The following is a 15551-nucleotide window of genomic DNA, read 5'->3' on the forward strand; positions in this document are numbered from 1 at the left end:
TTATTGCTATCATCATCATTTATCCTTTTAACATATTAGCAAACTTTCTGCTAGGGAAAAAACAACTCATTGTGGAAATGGAAATTAATTGATAAAATTAATTTAAAGATCATTAAAATATTTTCTCATTCAAAGGTTTGGAGTCTGTGCTTTTATTCATGCATTTTTCTAATTCATTCATCTTTTTCTAATTATCACAGGATCTTTAGAAGTTCTCTATCTAGAACACATGAAATGCAATAAAAATGCTTACATTAGAGAAAAAATATTCTAAAAAGTCCATTAAATGTAATTTGCACCTAACTGAAATATACACTAAAAATACAGTGACCCTAGGAATATGTGCACAGAAAGCTTGTCTTCTTTTAGCTCTTGGTAACAAAAGGTACAAAATAAATAAAAGTCAAGATTTTTCTCATTTACCAAACAGGAAAACTGCACAGTATGTTTCTTATACACTGAAATACTGTTCCAAGTTATGACAAATCTGGCTTCGGAAAGCTATTTATTTCTTTTAGAAATCTGTGTTGACACACTTGGGAGTCAACTTTCAGAGTTTGTGCCTGACAGCTTTGGCTTCCATGTCCTTTTTTGTACTGTAATCTGAAGGTGACACAGCAAAGGTGTATGTATCCTGGTGTTGGTTTTGATTGTGTTTGAATTATGAGTCACCCAAAGTCTTCCTGAGAAGGGCAATGTTGTATTTAATAAATGTATGCTCTTGGTTTATAAAAAAATTAAAAAGTTGAGCATTACTCATAGAGGGCAAGTGTAGCCATTGCTAAAGCCTTCCTACCCTTTTTAAGAATGTAAAAGAAAATTACTTAAAGAATTGTACAGGGATAAATACCTCATCTAGAGGACTAATTTAGTTTCTGCATTTTTACTGGATAGGCAAACTGTAGGAGCCAAGAGAGTTTTGTGGCTCTTGTAGGTGGTTTAGGAAGTGCCTGAAAATCACACTTTCCCATCTCCACAGTGCTGTGTCTCATGTCTGTAGCACAATAGATAATGTACTCACTTGTTTCATAGTGTATGAGCTTACTTTATTACTATAAAATATTGCACTATATTACAAATCACCACGTCACAATGTCTACACAATGTACTTTGACAACAGATTTGGAAACCCAACAAATGTTTTTAATAGGACATTACATTATACTGAACCAACAGAAACATTGTTCAACACATTTAGACTAAACTTTAGACATGCCTCAGTACACAAGCACAGGTTGTATGGTACTTTTTTAGAGTCCAGCTCTGCAGTTCTCCCTCCTTAGGCTGAGGTCTCCCAGATCTCCTCTGAGGAAGGCTAGATTCACTCAGAGCCTAGACTATGGGCAATTAGGAAAAAACTGAGTTTCTTCATGCCCCAGCATTGCAGTAGGTTCTCCCATGTAGCATGCTCGGGAGGTATTTGGCTTCAAAAGATGCCATTTTTCACTGAGATACACAGTCCAAGGTAACCTGGTTAGTGTTCTGATAATACTGCTTGCAAGAACACAGGAGAAACTTCTCTGGCCTGGCCAGATTCCAGTGTAGGCTAGCCAAAAAGTCTGTTTTCGCAAAAAACCTGTTCCTTCAATTAGTATTATTTCATTCACTAATATCAGTAAGACTGAAATCAATCTGCAGTGCTGCCAAGAGAGCTCTTGGGTTCTAGCAGTGACATGCGCTGCAGCTACCAGACACAAACGTGCCCTGCATTCCTCAACAGATACAAGTAGTTGCCTGTCCTGAAGGCAGAGTTCCTGCAGCTCTGCACAAAACTTAGGTGCATGGCAAGTCTCTCTGTAGACCTAATAATGATAACATCTGACTGCTTACTGTATGTGGCCTCATCTCGGGCATAAGAATTTAATGGCAAAATAGCCATTGGAGCAATGGTAGTTACCTCTTTGTAACATGCAACGATGAGAATCTATGTCTACACACTTGTATTTCCTTTTGCTAAAAGGTCTTCTAAAGGGACCCGTTTCTCCAGTGTGCAAACTAACTCCTCTTAAAGTCAACAAGAGTTAGGCACACACATCCCTAGGAGAAGTGTCCCCATAAATTTTAATAGAAGCACCGTTCAAATTTAATACAGACCATATAAGCCTACATTACAAAACAGTTTCACCAATAATAAAAGTACTTTTGAAACAAAATGTTTGCTGATAGTCATTAAAAACCTTCTATGCAATATATGTAAGAAAGATTTATCTAATGCTTTGCAAAATTATCCACAAATGTACCGCACAGTGCACAAACATTAATAAGAAAGAAGCAGCAAAACCATAACACTACCACTTTGAAATGCAATGCAATTAATAGTACTTCCATTAATACAGTGTAATAGCTACTAACTATTATTGATGTCTATTTTTTCAAGAATCCATATTCATTAATGAGGTCTATGGTTTCTTTTTCTTTTATTCAGAAATATGGAAGCAATTGCACACTGTTTCACTGCTACTCAGAGCTATACAAGAAAAGATATGAAAGTCTCATTAGTGTGAATTTTAGGATAACTGGTCTCCTGCCATGACTCCCTCTGTTCAAGTTTGTCACTCCCTCTGCTACTGAGAGGTTACCATTTCTCTTACTAACAAGATTTAGATTGAATCCCTTCATAAACTAAGCTATATATGTAACTTATTTTTTAGTTTACCTGCTATAACATGTAAAATATTTATTAAAATAGATTTTATACCAGATGAGTACAAGAAGATGCTTAAAAAATATTTCAAGTTAATCCAAAGTATAAAACAGTCTCAATGTGTAGGACAAAAAGGATGTAAATAATTTGAAGGTTACTAGAAGAGTACATATCTCACAGCTAAAAATATGATACTCTGTAAGATGAGACATGCCATGTAAAAATGAATCTGGAAAGCGGTCCTTCCAGGAGTTACGGTAATATAACAGCAGTATTTCTTGCATGGTAACAGTAGGTTCCAAAAATCTCTCAGAGATTTTATTTCCAGAATTAACATAGGAAAGACAACCGGCCCTCTCACAAGGCTGTTATGAAACTATCTTGCACAAAATACTGATTTCTACGTAGGGAAGGTAGGAAGGGACAAGTGGCCAAGGCTGGCGGTGGGGAAAAGGGCAACACGACATCTAACAGCAAAGTCAGTGAAGTGGACAATGTAGCATGACTCACAATATTTTTGATCATTAAGTATTTCTGGCATTACTAGCTAAGAACAGCAACAAAAATGAGCAAAAAATTGAAACAGCTCAAAAGCCAGCATGAGAAGAATACATTTACAGACAACTCATGCTGAGGAAACTGTTGAATTTATGATGTCATATAAAACCTCATAATTTTGAGATGGAAAAGTAAAAGGTCAGCTACGAACCTTTGTTTTCTATTGGTTTTAAAGCAGACGGAGCCAGGAACAAGAGAGCACTTCATAGAGGGATAGCAAGGCAAAACAGTGTGGTAAATTGGAAAGAGAAAATTGAAAGAGACTGTTTTAGCAGCATGTTGGACAGAAGGAGTTTATGTCATTGACCTCTAGGTATCAACAGTTCACATGATTTACATTCCCTTTGTGGGATCAAATGTCCCTTAAACTCACAAACACAAGATATACATGCCATTTAAGAAAACAGCAGGGCTAAAAATGCACATGTTGCCAAATGGATCGAAGTTCCTCTGAACATTAGAATACTCTCAAGAAATGGGAGAAAAGGGATCAGGAGCAAATGTACAGTTGGAGTAACTGTCTGGAGAGGAGAAAGTATAGCAGGAAGCAGGAGAGCTGTCCGACCTTGTATCTCCCAATATCTCTTGTCAGAAACAACAGAAGGAAGCACACCTTCATGAGCAAAGTATGCACAAACACACTGCTGTTAATTCAGAGTACCCATAAGAAGCAATTAAACCAAGACTGGGTTCGTTCAGGAAGCGATTGGAAGGGAAAAAATCACCAATGACTCAGGGATGTACAAGAGTAGAGACAGTAGGATGATAGAAAACCTCCATAAGTCCCAAATCAAAAACCTACACCATCCTCCTAACAATTTCATTTCTTCAAACCCCCAGGACTGTTGACTGGAAAGTCCTGAATCGGGGAGGAGCAAGCCAGAAGATACAGGGTCTCCAGTTTGCACCAGGTGGTCTCTTAATATTTTGAATGAAGAACTGCAGAAGGAGAGTCAAAGCTCTAGAGACCTCAGTGGTGGGCTGAGGTTGTGGAACCAGGAGATCACAACTGCCTGGGCCAGATTACTGTTAGCAGGGTGATGGTGCTGCCTGCAGCTTTATCTTGTGCAGCTTTCCCAAGGGAGAGCACAACTTGGAGAAAAAAAAGTATGAGCTTTCCTGACCAGAGGAATTGAAAGACATCTTATAGCAAGCCTGGACAAGGAAAATTTTCATCTCTGTGGTAGAGAGATAAATCTGAGATCAGTCCATGCAAAGTGCACCGAGCGTGTAGTATTCCTTCCACTGAAGGAATGAGCCATTCTTGCTCATTTTGAGGGGCTAGGCTTATTCACTAGAATATGCAGAGATGTTTTTTGTGAAATTTGTGGCTGTTTTGGAAATGATTTGTGTGGTGTACTGGTAGCTGTTAGCAGCCTTCAGCAGTTATAAACTTCTACTGGGGTTTATACAAAATCTGAGAAAGATACTCGGCCATCCTTTCATTCTCAGTTGACATCTACATAGTTAAATTCTCCCTCCTCATCTTGACTGTTTCTGCATTGTGTGTGGCCCACACTGTCTCCCATATCGTGTTAGGGTGAAACTGGCTTCTGGCTTATTCCAGTCCCATGCCAGGAGTGGGCTAACAATTAACCAGTATGGACAGTGCATCAGTTCTCTCCGTCTCGTACTCACAGCCTCAGTTTCTCAGAGCCTGTTTGGATTCCACCATTATAAAATAGCCATCTGATGTAGGAACTTTGTCAGGCTCCCACTTTTTGCATTTAGTTTTAATGTTTTACTCACAGCACTTGTTTAGGAGTTGCCATATCTTCATGAATCAGTCCTGGATTGACTTCAGATTTCCTTAACAATGGTATTTAAGACATAGTCTTGATGGATCTACATTTGAAGGTGTCAGTTCTTTTTTAGACAGGAACACTTTTGGGGCTGGGCTACTGTCTATAGGTTCATATATTTCAAAGATACTTTCCAAAAGAGGTGGCATATGTCAGGTACCTGGATAGCTTATTTGGTAGAACATGCCAAAATCAATTTTTGATGTCCTAATTAGTGAATATTTTCCTCTACATAATTTTGGTACATACTGCTTCAACCACTAAGTGCTGTTTTTCAGTAGTTCTGGACTAATGCAGAATTTCTGCTTTATCCAAATTCAGAAAGACTGATTTTTGGGAGTTCCTCCACACTATTTCAGCAGCTTATACTCAATGCAAACTGCTGCAGAAGATGAGGATGAAGTGTGAAGGATTAATCCTTTTTTTTTTTTTAAGCAACACTTTTCCACCATCTTTCCCTTTAATTTCATTTTTTTTTCAGTATCAGCAATTCTGTCAGCTTATAGTGATCAATGGAAACTATATGGCTGGTCAGCAAAAACAGATGCAAAGAAACCGAACTAAGCAGCGCATCTGTGTTTAGCAAAGAACCTGACTAATAAACAGAAAGCAGATTTTAAGATCTCTAGCGATAGAGTATCATAGTTGTCATCTAAACAAGTGCTGCTTATTATTTTCTTAGATATACAATGGTATTATTTCCATGATTATTTTTCTTTTTGTTTTGTTAAACTAGCAGGTAAATTACTACTTCTGCTTTAGAAATTTTAAAATGAGTACACTACAAATTCAGTGGGACTTCCTCCAGCTGGATTGTAACCCATGACAAGTCTCTGTCTGGTGTTGGTTCAGTTTTCCTTAGTGGCCTTTTTAAAATTGAGTACTGCTATTCCCTCCACCTTTTTGAAACATGCAGACCTTTCCCTCCCCTGCATACTCTGGCTGTTGACATCCTAAGCTTGAGAGACAACAGCTTTTTAAATGCTGTAGCATGCATACTATATGCATACGAGAGAGCATTTTTTCCTGCATAAGATGCTTTTTTCCTATAGTGAGAATATATCTCAGCCAATGTCAATCCATTTGTTGTCTGCAAGGTAGATAAGATTGCTGGATGAGAGAGAGAAATTAAGTCACTTCTTACTTACAAAAATGGATTTGCCACAGTGAACTATGCAGTCAGGCCATATTCATATCAGAGACAGAATACATTACAAGGCAACACACAACCTTATGCAAAAGACACCCTTCCTCTTCCACAGGCAGGAATAGTACTTTGGTCTTAATCTTAAAAATGAGATGCTAAAGACAGGATGCATAGGATAATGATGGAAAAGGATGGTATTATTCAAGTGTCATTATACATTGGAGATAATAAAATAAAAATTGGATCCACGAGTAAGGAGAAAGTATGCCTTGCTTCACTATTGTCACAGGCTAAATATTTTAGAATCAGAGCAGGTTCCTCTAAGTACTAAAATTTTGTTTTGTATTCAGATTATCTCACATGACCAGATCTTACCATCTGTTTCTTATTCATAACATGTGGGGTAGACACGTATATCTGAACCAGACATCCTCGATTCCCTTTGTAGTTAGTCAAGCAGAATATATACTTTTAGGGTACACCTGACTTGTTTGAAACATCTACATTGGAATGACATGAATTGCACCCTAGAACGGCCTATTTCTGCCCAGGGACTATAAAAGGAGACATGATGACTAGCATAGATATAATTACCTGCATTATAGATGTATATTTGGTCACATGGATTCCCTTTTCCTATGAATTTATGAAAAAACCCCAGGTTGTCACCTTAAAACAGTTCTCATATTTCTGTTAAGCTATGATTTAGCCGTCTCAGGTAGAGTAGGTTTGTCTTATACTCTGTATTTTTTCACTTCTTTTGAATCACTCAAATGAGCCTTTTCTTTAGAGTCAAGCAACTTTGCATTAAGGTATATTCCTTATTTCTGACATACAGAAATTTCTGGTAGTAAACTTTCATTGGTTCTGTATTATTCCATTAAGTTTAATCACTCTGTAGTACTTCCAAACAGTTGCTTTAGTCTTAGTCATTGTCTTACCATGAACAAAACATGCTCTCTTTCTCTTCTCTGCATTCCCTAAAGCAACCAACCACCCCCTGCCCCAGCAACAGAGGGTTAAGATTCAGGAACATGTTACTGCATTTGGATCCAGTATTTTGTGTCAGCTGAGCGAGGGTAACTATCTGTACCTCAGTGTTTGGCCTGACAAAAGATAAGATGGTCTAAATTTATACTGCTTTTATTGAGGGTTGAGCTCAGTGCAGTATCTTCTATCTGCCACAGCGATGTGTAGAAAATAACCACGGCTCAGTTAATATACCAGAACTTGTTAAACTATCATGTTGATCAACTGGTTTTGATCATGAATTGATGCTCTAAGAAGAAATTCTCTTGAAAGAAAGGAATTATCCTCATGGGCTTGAGTATGTTGCTGTTACAGGGGTTTTTTGCTACTGTCCTGCACTGATTGCTGAAATATCTATTTTGCTGTCTATTTTTACTCAGGCTTGTTCAGCATACTGGATTTCACACTCCACTTCTCTCTGAAGATTGGTGTTCTGAATTGTTTTCCTCTAGAGGGGGATTAGCTTACATTTTTCAAAATAAAATCCCATCTTTTGGGGTTACACTAGCCCTTCTAATCCCCTTTATACTCTTCTTTTGCTATGCAATTCTCCCTAATTTGTCAGCATCTTCAGAAAAAAATCTTGCTTACTCCACTGTTCCAGATTCTTAATGGATGTTAAATAAAGCCAGATTTAATACCAACTAATATAGGACCTCTGCAACAATTAACTTTCTCCAAGTTCATATACCATAGTGACACCAATTGGCCTTTACTTATCACTCTTAATTTGGTTTCATTCCAAAGAAATGTCAGATTCTGTCTCTTATAAATAGTTCCTTTCAAATATAGATATGAAAAATACTTTCTTGACTATGTGAATCTACAGATATTTAAATTACCTTATGTTTATTATTTCTGTAATTTCATAAAATGTTACTATATTCCTTGTTCTAGGGATTAGTAGGTTTTCTAATGACAAACATTTGGCATGCGCAAACAGTAAAGCTTCACTTCCCAACCTCTACTTTTCAGAAGGAAAGTAATTAGTATTTTTGTATAGAATTCTTTTTTTTTTCTTTTGAAGCACAGAGTAACGTACATTTAGTGACATATGAATGCCTTTAGAGGAACAAAGATCTTTAATTAAAGAAATTCAATCATTATTCACTTCAGGTAATAATAAATTGTGATGGATGCTCATCTCAAACCATTGAAGAAAATTTGTTTGGCTAAAATATTAAAAGCTATGAAATTACTTATCACTGTCAAGGTATTAAGACTCTTCTGTTGTTATTGCTTCCTTACAGATAAGTCTTGGCTCTCCCCTTCCAGCGGTGTATATTCAAGCTTACTGTGTCAGGCTGGTCAGCAAATCTAAGTTGCTAGAAGCTATTTTTTTAAAACAGAGAAAAATACACTGTGGATCTTTGTTGTCAAGAGAAAAGCAAAACAACTGTTGTACAATACTTTTACAATGAACGAAAAGGAGGCAAAATGGCTTATCAAAACCAGTAACCTTGTAAAGGGCTAATAGATTGCTCTGATTTTGATCTACCTTAATGAGTCAATATATACAATTATATCTAAAACTTGCAGCACTGCTTTGGGACTATGAGAGTTTGCTGCAGACACCATACAAACTATTACGGGGTGAAAGGTCTGGAACTACTCTAGTTTGACCCTTATACAGAGGTGGGACCATTGACACTCAAAACACAAAAAGGAATGTAGGACAAACTGTTAGATTTTGCCTAGGTTACTTAATTCAAGACACACTTTTCCAGAACCAATGGTGTTACCTCCCACAACATGGAAATTAATTTCCAATCTAGCACACAAGGATGTAGTGAATATATGTATGTCTTATGGTTTAGAACCTTTTACACACATTTTCGTAATTGTACAGACTTTCCAAACTTACCTCCTCTATGGATAATCAAAGAAGTTTCACTTCCAACAGGACATTCTTTAAGTATATCCACTACTTCTGCATGGCTCAGGTTCTGTACATTCTGCTGGTTGATCTCAACAATGAGGTCACCTTCACACAAACCAGGACATCCCTGAATGTCTAGAATTTGCTTCACCCTCTGTCCTGTAGGACTGTCTGCTATAGTGAAGCCAAAGCCCTGGGCCCCTTTCACAATGGTTAAGGTCATGAGTTCAGCTTGGGTGGCCCCAGAAGAAGCCATTGATACATTATCATCATGGGCAGGTGGTGGGAATGTGCTATCAAGCTGACTATCTGCTGGAATGGAGTGCAAGGAGTGTGGTGGTCGATCTGTTACGTCTGGAACAGACTGAGAAGTCCTAGAAATGTATTCCAAATAAGTTTCATAGTTATGTCTTCCATTTACCACTACCGGAGGCCTCTCCATTACTGCAAGGGGTGGCACCATGCTGTTGGCAGGATCTTCAGGATCAAAGGGCAAAGGGTATCCACGACATAGCACCAAGTTGACACTCTGACCAATAGGAACAGACTGGAAGAGTTTGACTACATCTGCGTGGGTATGTCCAAGGACACAAACTTCATTAATATAGACAATGACATCACCTAGAAAGAGAAGAAAAAACAGTGACAACATGAGACAACTTCAGTTACTGTGCATGCAGTGCAAAATTTTTTTTTATGAGATAGAACTCTACTAAAAAATAAAATAAATTAGATCACCATACTAACTCAAATAATGGAGATGAAAAAGTAAAGTTTGTCTGCCAGCAAATGTAATACAAATAGACAATGACAGTACTATTTCTTTTCTGTGGAAGCTCACAGCTGGACAATTAAGCTGGGTCCAGACATACACCTTTTCTTAACCTTTCTTCCCTAGTTTTTCAGCTCTTTTCAGTGTAGTCCACAGATTACTTTTTTATAAGATACAAGAGAAGTTTATTTGGAGGGTTGGCTATCAGGAAATACCATTGTTTGGTGAAGAGGTAAAAGGAAAAAGAAAGGAAATAGTAAGCACTCCTGGACTAAAAACATCAATGAATAGGGATGCAAGACTGTGCATGCATGTGCATAAGGAAATACTTTTTCCATTGATCATGATATTGACAGTTTCCTATTAAATGTCATTACTTGCCATCAGACATCCAGGACTACTACAGTCATTTCCTATTCTAGGCATGAACTAAACTGTATCTTGCATATCACAGAGATGTTTAATGGCATTTTGTTGTAGCCATGATGGTTCAAGGACAATGACAGGACAATTTTTTTAGGTAGGTATAATAGTTTTTTATTAGAAAAATCTAGGCAAATGTCTGAAAATCAGTTCAATATTTCCAGCTAAACCAGCTGGTCAAATAAAGATACTACCTTTACCCCCAACTCTTGTCTCACATATAGTACAGAGCTACCAATCAGAGCTTATATGAAAGCAGAATACTTTGAGTCAACAGGCTATTTATGGGTCTCCATATTGCTCATGCACCAACCAACTTCTGTTACTAAAAAGTTCAGAAATAAGTTCAAGATCCAAGAATGGATCTATATATTTGTAGCCATAAATAATTTTTTTATGGCACTGTTAAGGTGCATATTAAAATAAAAATGAGTAATCAGTATAAACAATATTCAGAATACTTTGATGAGCCACAGTCAGTTTCCACTTTAATAAAACAGTTTGCATCTTTATAACAAAGGAGAAGGATGTTTAGTTAAAGAACTCCACAAGTTAAAGTATTTTTCTAAGTGAAGATCATATTATCCTACCATTAATTAGGAACAAGAAATCATTTATACAGACAGCACTGTGAGGTGTCTACAAGGTATACAGTTCAACAATTGGCCTATCATAACGTAATGTTTTTTAATGGTATTTGAAAATTCAGCAATAATATGAGAATGATTTAGGGAGGATGAGGTGGTTTGTGTGGAATTGCTTCAAGTGTATTTATGAAATGATGTCTTTCAAGTACTTCAATCAAAAGATCTAATCAAGCAAACTGAGGAAAAAAGAGCATCATCAAGATGCCAGTGCAAGGGCTGTTTCTCTGTGACAACAAAAGGCAAAGGCTGTTTCTATGTGAAAACGAAATGGTCAATTCCCACACGATCAGACTGTTTAACAGCCTGACAGTAATTAACTGCATATGGACAAATTGTGATTCAGAGAAAGATTTCTTCAGATGATGACTAGGGAAAAAATGCTAAGAGACTTTGTTTAAATGTTTGCGAATATTATTCACAGAAACCTTAGGAGGTGGAAATACTGCCTTAAAACTGCATCATAAATAGATTTCAAACTACAAGCAAAAGCAGTAAGGTCACTTCATAGTCAGTGCTGAAAGAACTCCAATGCTTCTGTCTCAAGCAGCTGAGAGCAAAACAGTTTTCAAAACTCAAGATTTAAAAGAGAAAAAGAATGTACTGTACTAAATTATCATGGCAATGGCTGCAATTCATTGTGATTTGCTCATGCCCTGGTATAGAAAGATCTTACCTGCATTCTCATGCCCGGCTTCCGCATTAGCAGTGAGGCTGACATTGCTCATAATAGGACTGATACTGTTCAACTGAGACCTCTTCAATGCATGTTCCTGTTTCAGTAGCTTGTGCCTTAATAGTACCCTTGCAACTTTTTAATCCATGCAGTCTTTATTTCCCTGAGTGCTGGCAATGCAGATATGTGGTGGGAGGAGACCAATCTGTTCATCCTCTCTTGCAATACTTAAGCGGGGTGCAAAAGGAATAATGCATTTATTGTGTTGGGCAAGTAAATCATTGTCTGTTTTCACCCCTTCACTTTATGCATTTGTACAGGATTAACTATGATACAAAACTTAAACCAATATGTTTTTCATAAATCAGAAAATGAGATAAACTTGTTAACATTACATAGGTCTCCATTGAAAAGGAATTAGCTTGCGCACAAGGAGTGCAGTCAGGAAACGCAGGCCAAGTAGCCCCTTTCCCTAGTCACTAAACAGGCAAAACAGCATTAGAAGGTCTTGGGTGAGAATATATGGCCCTGCATTATCCCTCACAAGACAGCAGAAAATTCTTCAGCATTTTCTGAAGCAACATTTTTAAAGGTCTTTGTGGTTTCTGAGGTATAACATGAATAGAATGTCTAGGGACACTGAAGTTGTAACTCACTCACAGCTGAACCGTTTGGGACCCATAATGCTGTACTGTCATACGGAGAACATATGGCTGAAGGTTGAGGGATGGGGAAAAAGGCATGAGGTACTAATTTCAACTCAAAAAAATAGCTACGGTGGTGTTAAACTGGGAAGAAACGGAGTTTCAGATCATGAGACATGAAGGAGGAATAAAAGGGGTTAATTTCAGAAATCCTTCAAATAAATCTCTGGACTGTAGGAGTTTCTCCAAATCTAACTCATTTTCCAGGCTGAGAGTTCCTCACTGCTGACACAGAGAGAAGTACCCAGCATTTGGTAGGAAGAGAGAGAGAAGTTAAGAGCATTACAGAGCCAGTGCCATGCTAATGCAAAGTTCAAAACCTCTCTAATTTAGGAAAACTTCCTGAAACATTTCTGTAGCATCTTGTCTGGCTGTTCTCTCCTGCTGCTTCTAATAATAATGGGTGCATATGGACAAGCATAATAGTGAACCCCTTTATAATTCCTGCCTGATTTTCTGAGCAAGCCATAGTCTGCCTCCAGAAATCACAGTTTCACAGTGAGTGGGTATCTTTGAAGTTATGCAGAACATTTATATTAAGCATCAAACTTTGCTTGGCTTTTAGAATTAAACCTACTAAAATGACTGGAGCTTGCTTACAGAACCACAGAATGGTTGAGGTTGGCAGGGACCTCTTAAGGTTATCTGGTCCAGCTCCCCTGCTCAAGCAGGGCCACCTATGGCAGGTTGCCGAGGCCCATGTCCAGCTTTTGAGTATCTCCAAGCATGGAGACTCCACCACTGCTCTGGGCGACCTGTGCCAGTGCTCAGCCACCCTCACAGTGAAAAAGTGTTTCCTGATGTTCAGAGGGAACCTCCTGTGTTTCAGTTTGTGTCCATTGCCTCTGGTCCTGTCACTGGGCACCACTGGATAGAGCTTGGCTTCGTCCCTTCAGGTATTTATAGACATTGATGAGATCCCCCTGAGCCTTCTCTTCTCGAGGCTGAACATCTCTGTACTTCAACGTCCTCGCTGTGGAGTGCTCTCCCCAATTTCATCTTCCTCACTAGCCTGTACAAACTCTACGCATGTCCTACTAACCATATCTTACTTGAGACTGTTCAGGGATGAGGGAGACCAGGAGGGCTGGTCTATGGAAAAGGTATCTAAATGAGACTTTCCAGGTGAAGTGGCAGGTTTGATAGATACCCAGTAGAGTAGACAATAAATATCCTAGCCTACATCTCAAACATCTACACCATCACAAGAACAGAATCTGCTGTCCAGCAGCCAACACCCAAATTCAGCATTGAGTCAAAGAACGTTAGAGAATACTGACAGCAACCAAATTTGTCAAACTGTCTTACAATTACCTCTGCTTTACTTAAGGCTCTTGCATTTAACTGACAAACTTAGGAACACAGGTCTGGAGGGGACTTCCTGGATGGCTGAACTTAGTCCCCTGTTGTCAGATACAACACAGTATGTTACACTTGATGAAATTTGATGTCTTCTTCACAGAAATATCCATGAAGCCCCAGAATATTTCCCTTCTTTAACTAGCTTGTTTTGCTTATTAAAGTTTGCTGACCATTACTTATTTTGTCATGTAATGTTAATGGACTCAATGCCTGAATGCTTTGTTAAAGGTTACATTTTGTTATGTACATATTTCAAAGTAAAAACCAGTTATAAACTATCATTATCTTCTGCTGGTTTGGTAACTGGTGAAGAAATTTGTGAGCTTCAACATCCTTTAAACGCAGATTCTTACATTCCTCTCTACAATAGTGTTGCAGAGTTAAATCTGACACCCTGGGGATTTTCCGCAAGCATTAATTATGCAAAAATACTTTTTTCACACTTGAAGTGCTTGATCCAAACAGAATCTGGTTTATTGACATAAGTCATTTCATCACAAATAATCCTAATGTTTCATGTAATGCTACCACCTCTATTTCCCTCCTTTGTGAAGAACCTATATTATTCAGTGACTCCAGTTATTGTTTCTGCTATGTTTTTATTACCTCTAGAATGTCTGTATACACATCTTGCACTAGTAGGTAAAGTTCCTCCCTTTTCTTACCTGTGTTCCCACCATTTGTATACAAACACTTTGCTTATTTCTTGTTATTACTGTTTCTTGTGCACTCAGTTTCCTGGCTGGAATTTTTTTTGGTACCTCACTGAACTGAATTGCCTACTGGACTGCCCTTCTTCTTATTATTTAGAATTCTTTAAAGTTTGAAGTCTGAATGCAGAGGAAAAAGTGCAGATTAGATCTTTGTTGTTAATTTACGATCACATTCAAAGTTTAGTAGAAACATCTCCATTGTTTCTAATGGGTTTTGGATCAAGCTCTTAGTATCTGTGTTCCTGTGCTTAAAATATGACAGAATGCTGTGATTTGGTGGGGGGCAGAGACAGCTCTGCTACGCCCCTGTGGCCAGCACAAGCCAATAGCAATGGAGCTAAAAACAGCCCACAGTTTGGCACAGGAAGCACCAGCTCTACAAGACTCAGGCTGCATTTTTTTTTGCTGCATTTATAGCCCAGGTAAACTCTGATAACTTCTCCAGCATTACTTATTCTCACTTGCATTTCTCAACCGTATACTCTAAATTCTGCATATGCATACTTTGCATGAGCTTCAGAACTAGCAATACATGATTACTTTACTGTTGAAGCTTTCCCTTCACCTGCCCACCCACACTATCTACTGTCATTACCAGCTATTTCTGTCACTTCTCAGCAGTGACCTTGTCTTCTCTTTCTGCAAAGTGCTGCAAGATTGCTGGCACTGTAGCCTATTAATAATAAATTCAGTGGTGTTAGCATGTTTCCAGTACTGAGATATAAAACGGGGTAATTTTAATAACAATGGCACATGATCGATGGTCATGAAAGAGGTGAAGATTTGTTAGAAACAAACCATTTTTACACGTGCACATACAGTTACTAGTAGCAGTACAGAGAACTAGTGCATGAGATCATTTAGTTAAACAGTAGCAGCCAAATTACATTCTGAAACTTTGAATCTTAACTTCCTTCCACTTGCCATAGGTGTTAATCCAGTGTGTGAATAAGTAATTTTTGTTAAGAATGGGTGGAGGTATTTCTTTGGATGTAAAAGACTTCAAAAGGTTCTGCATAAACAGAAATTCTCTGTTTTCTTGTACTCTGACCTGCCACGGAACCCTGTAAAACCAATTTGGCTCTAGCTGCTAACATCTGCACAGCAAAACTTTAACAGACAAAAGATAAAACCTAGGATCCTGCAGTTGATGGTAGCCTGATTTATCATTTTTTGAAAAATTTGGCCCTACTTTTTG

At 38.0% G+C, this 15551-nt stretch overlaps 1 protein-coding gene across 14 annotated transcripts in view; it reads right to left on the reverse strand.

Annotated features, from left to right (window-relative positions):
* Positions 1 to 15551, reverse strand: part of MAGI2 (membrane associated guanylate kinase, WW and PDZ domain containing 2) — a 770074-nt gene that overhangs the window by 114356 nt on the left and 640167 nt on the right. For 13 of the 14 annotated variants that reach the window (XM_052789023.1, XM_052789022.1, XM_052789031.1 and 10 more), the window contains one exon: positions 9045 to 9680. The exons of the other annotated variant lie outside the window; for it this stretch is intronic. In XM_052789023.1, coding sequence (XP_052644983.1) covers positions 9045 to 9680 — 636 coding nt within the window. The remainder of the gene's footprint in view (positions 1 to 9044; positions 9681 to 15551) is intronic. 14 annotated transcript variants of the gene reach the window in all.

Source organism: Harpia harpyja, chromosome 6 (genome assembly GCF_026419915.1).
Source record: "Harpia harpyja isolate bHarHar1 chromosome 6, bHarHar1 primary haplotype, whole genome shotgun sequence".
Classification (NCBI taxonomy): Eukaryota; Metazoa; Chordata; class Aves; order Accipitriformes; family Accipitridae; genus Harpia; species Harpia harpyja.